The sequence below is a fragment of the Solanum pennellii genome, chromosome 2, assembly GCF_001406875.1.
Source record: "Solanum pennellii chromosome 2, SPENNV200".
Lineage (NCBI taxonomy): Eukaryota > Viridiplantae > Streptophyta > Magnoliopsida > Solanales > Solanaceae > Solanum > Solanum pennellii.
The window spans coordinates 47,915,188-47,921,365 of NC_028638.1; the positions used below are offsets into that span (position 1 = coordinate 47,915,188).

The window sequence follows — 6,178 nt, forward strand, 5'->3', positions numbered from 1 at the left end:
TATATATATATATATATAAAGTTAATTTTTTAAATCTACTTAATATATTATATTGTTGTCAAATTCTTTAAGTTCAAAACTCGTAAATTAATACTTACCCCTTGTCTCAGATGAGGTAATGTTGAAAGGCCAACCTTTTGTTCTTGAATTTCAACACAAATCTCTTCAACATGGGTGTCATGGGTTGGTGTAGAGTAATGAGTTAATTGCGTTAAAAAATGACTTTCATACCTAAAAACTATCATTTTAATATTATTCGTACAATTCTCATTTGTTGAGTTAGTTTTATGGGTTGAATTAGCCCAAAATTTATTTCAATATACGATATCAGAACAAAATCCATCTCAAATATTCTCATTTTCCGATAGTTGGAAACCCATGTTCAATTGTTCATGCTCCAAATTAATGTCGTGTTGTCGTGAATGGGACAGAGGAGTTTCACATTTTAACTCTCAAACTAGCTAGCTAGATTTTGGGTTAAGTTATGTTCAAAGTTTATGCTTTACGGATGATTAATTGGATGTCTATTATTAAGATTGCAGGATGCAGATCGTTGATTAGAAAAACTCTAAATTTACATATTCCTATTCATTCATTGAATATTTTAAATATAATCAGAACTAGGTTGATGCTCTATTCTTTTTATTTATAGGGTGTTAGACAATATTCAATGGAACAAATACGTTAACTTCTTAAAAAAATGATTAATGTCGTCATATATAAATAAAACATAAAAAAAGCAACAACAAAAAAAAGAAGAGAGGTTCAATTAGGTCAAATCTTTTTATTTTTATTATTTTTGTTATTCAAAAATAGCCGCTCGGACTTTTTTGGCCCACTTTTATTTGAATTGTTTCGGTGTTAATGTGTATATATAATTCGTGTACTTTAGGAGTTGACGAAGTGAGTAATCTTATAATGATAATATAAGGATTGGTATGATAGCAAGTATACCTTTATCATTAATTAGTGGCCTTCAGATATGAAATCGTCTTAGTTAAAAAGTATTTTATCATTTTATATGTGACTTCTTCATGCGAATTCAAACTTAATCGAATTTAAATATAGATAATAAATATCGGATAAAAAATAAATAAAATAAAGCAAATAATCATGTAATGATGTCATATGATGATGTTGTGGGAATTGTGTAAGCAAATTGTTGCAAGGGCCTTTGGTTTTTTATTTTAGTTTGTTTCACTTCTTTTCATGTCAATTTTATTGGGCTTTTAGGCGGTCGTGACACGGTAAAATTTTATTTTATTCATGAAAAGTACGAAGTATTTACCATTCTATCATAATTTTAATTGACCAGGAAAAGCTTCACATGGTAATTAATCACTTGGAGGAATTGACAAACCTACAAGTGAATTTTATTAGCCGTGTAAGATTCTAATAAATTTAACACATAATATTTTTTAATAAATATGTCAAGTTTAGAATAAAGAATCAAAACAAATACATACCAACAATAGAAAACTCTTGCACACAGTCTTTTTTTTTATAAAAAAAATCATAAAATCTACTAGCAATACATTACATTTTTAGTGGCTGACATAAATGATTGTTAATTAACTGCTCAATTTCAAGATTTATTACCAAAAAAAAAAAAAAAGGAAAGAAATGGACTTAGTACATATCCACTATTTTTTTTTCCTCTCTGTCTCTAATAATCAAGATATGCCAATTGCATGTACGTACTACTTGTTGTGATCAATTGAGAGGAAGTGATTGAACCAAAGAAGATAAGACTTGTTGTCGAGTTTCTCTATCTTGAACACCAAATCCATCTCCATTTTGATATATAAAGTGTGTAACACGAGCAATATTCATTATATACTTAACTAATGGTGATGAATTCTCAAAACAATGTTTGTTCATTTTCTTCCATGTTTCTATCACCATCTCTTCGATATGCCTCCTTGCTACATCCTCCTTAACATTTTCCTTCCTCATGTAACACAAGATAGATGAAGACACCTCACCTCTTTCCAATTCAGCCTGTTATATATATGTACTCGAAAATGTCAGATTGAATATTTTAATATCTATACACTTATCATGTAATTCTTTTCACAATATTATGTAAGTAATTATTCACAATACGGTGAATTAATGAATATATAGGAACAACATAAATTGGAAATTATATTCTTCCTACTTAATATATCACTTTATGCATTTAAAAAAGAATGACCTAATTGAATTGATACAAAAAAAATTAAAAAATAGACTTTTCAACATTATTGTCCTAAATTAAAGTTATTCAATTTTAGCAAAAATGTGATTTAATTTTCTAATCTTAAACATGTCATGTGGAAAGTTGAAATTAAATTATAACCCAAAAAAGAAAATAAGGGATTCTTTTTTAAACCGACTAAAAAGAAAAGTAAGCCATTTATTTAAAACGGAGGGAGTAACAATTACTTACTTTAAAAAAAAAATAAAAAAATTGAAGGTGGAGAAGGAGAACTGGGGAGGAGATCATAATGTGAGAAATTGAACTGTCACCACTCACCAACAAGGTGAAAATTTAGATGACCAACTAATTAAGCTACTGAGATTTTCCCGTAAAAATTTCTTACCTTTGAAGTCCCAAGGTCGTTTCTAAGCCTGATTATAAGGGATGAATAGTATATAAGGTCGTGTTCATTTTCAAGAAAATAATCAACTTGGGAGAAATCTTGAGCCAAACCAAGAAGAACATGAAGAGATAGCACAGTGCCACCTGATGATTTCCATCCATTATCTAAATATTCACTAAATGTTGGTGTATAACCCTTTGAATCCCATTTAGCTTCCACAAGCAGTGCTTTGCAAAATTCTGCCCACTGAAAACATTTTATTTCATGTTAAATTTGTGTCATATATATGTAGTACTCATTAATTAATCAAATCATAGACAATAATTAAATTAAGTAACTATATATATATATATACCACTTTTTGTAGATATGTTAACACTGGAAATTTGCAGCCTTTTTGTTGTTGAATTTCAAGAGCTACATCATTTGTGGTATCATATAGTTTCCAAAAACAGATTTGCATACATGATGGTAATTGCTCAACCACCTTAGGATCCCATCTGAAAAAAAAAAAGAAGGAAAAGTATAGAAAATATAATTAAATAATAACAGTATGCTCTCTCTAACAAGTCAAGCGTTTTTAGATAAGACGATCACACGTGATATTAATTTTTGTTATACCTGACAACAGCATCGGTGAATAGTTGTAGGTTTTGCAAAGTGCCATAAATATCGTAGACATCGTCAATTACTATAATGAAAGTGATAGCTTTGGTGAGCCAATTCCTAAAATTAGAATGTTGAGGCTAAAAAGCAACACCCACTGACCACAAAAAGCTTTCGACTATTCGATCTCTGCTGAAGCTTACATTTTCTATCAGTCCCAAATTCCTCCACCACCTACCAAATTAACAACACGACAACCATGTCAATTTCCTCTTCTTTTTACATTAATTTCTCCAAACAACATGATAAGGATAGAAGCTAAGTAGATTTTTCTGTCTCCCTATTTCCTCTTTATATATTAATTTCTCCAAACAACACGATAATTGTATGTGAAAAAAATAAAATTGAAGAGTATCATCCTTTTATATAAACAAATTAATAAATTATTATTTTTTCCACAGAAGGTCTGGTTTTACTCCTTTCCTTCCATCCAACAATACTTGTCCAGTATACTAAAAATAGATGTCCAATAATACTTGTCTATTTTATGAAACCCATGGATAATTTTACACTTACTTCTGAATTTACCCTTTCATTAATTGTAATCATTTTCATATTACATTTTTCAAAGGGTGATACAGTAAAATTACCTGTGTGTCAAGTCAATAGTGAACAATTATTATTGAACAACGAGAAGAGTGTTAGTGAAAAAATATGTCCCAACAGTAACAGAGTATATTACTTTTCTCGAGAATTTAATTATTTATATTTATTGAAAGGAAGTTTTTGAGTAGGGAAGTGATAAAGCTGCTTCCATGTGATCATGAGAACACGGTTCAAAAACATGTGCATGATAGCAGGTTAACTATTGCTACTATTCTTTATAAAGACAGATGATCAATTAATGATTATCGACGCATAAAACTTAAACTCTACCTCAAAATATGGACAAGATCTTTCTGATGCTCAGCTTGAACCATATTGAAGTTGAGTTTAGCTAGTTGAAGAAGCTTCAATTTTGACACTCCTTCTTCTTTTTCGTTTTCCTGTTTGGAGATATGCTTTCTAGTGTTGTACCATTCCACCTTCCAATGCAGTGGCATTTCCATTGGAATAATATTGTTACAACTTTTCAAATTGTTAGTGCAAAATATTCTAGCCTCCTCCAACATATTTTCATCCTTCAAGGCCAAGTGAGATGCTTCAAATAGTTGCATCATTGTTTTTGGATCCATGTTTGTGTCTACCTTGATTTTTTTACCCATTTCATCCATATAGCTAAGGAATACATCTGTGTTATTACAAATATAAGTTTCCTTTGCTATATAGAATTAATTAAACATATTGTGAAATTTGAATTTGAATATAGATATTTGTGTACGTACGTACGTACCTTGTGTCACATTATAGCCATACTGCCTAAAAATCCTAAAATATAAAGCAGTTGAATAGAGATCCATTTCATTGCCAGAATCCTTGAGCTTTTCCATGTTTTGTAGAAACACCATGATTTCCTTGTCAAAGAGATGAGAGAGGGCCATTTTGTTTATGCTATCTATAAGCTCTAATTTGGCCGATGGATTCTCTATTTCTGCCACAACCCACAAAAATTCCTCTTTCAACTTTTGGGCTTCTTTTTGGTACTTACCTTCCTGCATATAAAAGATAATAACTCTCCTTAATTATTCCTATTAATATTAGATAATAATAACATAAAGTAGGTTAGTTCTGTCCATAAAAACAAATTAAGTTACTTGATAATTTCTGTTTATTAGTCATATTTATAAAGAAAACAAATATATATTGAGAAACAATATTCTAGTGATGTATCCTAGTTAGCTAGAATGTAAAAAGAAGAAGAGGACTGAGCATACATATTCATTAATGTAACGATTTATATAGACGATCAAGTTTAAAATTTACTGAAATTTGAGCCACATACATATAAAGTGCTGTTTTCTGTATATATTTTAACAAACCCCTATATTTTTCTCCACAAAAGTTGTCAGCAATGCATTATGTGTCCTTTTCTTTCTTCTTTCTTTTAGTGGTAACGCACCCATGGCAGGTCTGAACAGTGTGGCTGTCCAAATACACCCATGTAGGGTGTTTTATCATCATACTACATGGGTCCAATGAGTTTATGTTGCCGGATCAATCCTACGATATTAGTAAATTCGTACGTATACGAAATGATTTTCCATCTTATCTAATCAAGAAAGCATTTGTTAAGTTTTTATATTAACCCAAGCAATTAATTCTTTTTCAAAGTGTTATAAATTTCCCAAGAAGCTATTAATGGGGTGAATTAATAAAATTGTCTTTTCATTCATGATTTCTTAAGCACACTGCACAATTAAAATCGATATATGAATATGAGACAGAGAGAATACATTATTGAGTACTCTTATGAATCGTGACGTCAAAAATTTCATTGACGTGCTCAATAATTAATATATACTCACATAAAATAATTTATGACCTATATATAATAATTATATTAATATAATTTTAATAAGTCTGAATGATTTAATTTTGATACAGAACTCTGATACCATGTGAAATTAGGTCTTAGGCCTAACTCACACTCCAAAAACTAACTCAAAGGGAGGAGGAGAACTGCCTAAGCCTTATAAGTAGTTCATCCATCTCATTAACCACCGATACTTTTGTCATTCTTTAACAATTATATGCTATATCAAAAGTTTATAATATAGCGTAATTGTACAAAAAATTGACTAGCTGGGTAGGTAGAAAATTTTAAAATTCAAGGACGACAATCTAACATAGAAACCATTAGGGGTGGCAAATGGTTGGATCAGATCGAATTTGAATGGATTGAGCAAAAATGGTTTGGATTATAATCCATCCATATAGAATATGGGCAAATATGGATTTGGCCAAATATGGTTTGAGTAAAATGGTTTCAACCCATTTAAAAAAATTGTTTTTCAAAAAAAGAAATTACCCCCTCCCCCGGGCACCCC

The 6,178-nt window shown here is 30.1% G+C and overlaps 1 protein-coding gene across 1 annotated transcript in view; it reads right to left on the reverse strand.

The window, feature by feature from the left end:
* Window positions 1-1,571: 1,571 nt before the first annotated feature.
* The window catches only part of LOC107010846 (alpha-farnesene synthase-like), a 6,428-nt gene continuing 1,821 nt past the window's right edge, over window positions 1,572-6,178 (reverse strand). The window contains 6 exon segments of the mRNA XM_015210114.2: window positions 1,572-2,001; window positions 2,586-2,831; window positions 2,941-3,085; window positions 3,207-3,425; window positions 4,128-4,482; window positions 4,585-4,843. Coding sequence (XP_015065600.1) covers window positions 1,714-2,001; window positions 2,586-2,831; window positions 2,941-3,085; window positions 3,207-3,425; window positions 4,128-4,482; window positions 4,585-4,843 — 1,512 coding nt within the window. The 3' untranslated portion in view covers window positions 1,572-1,713.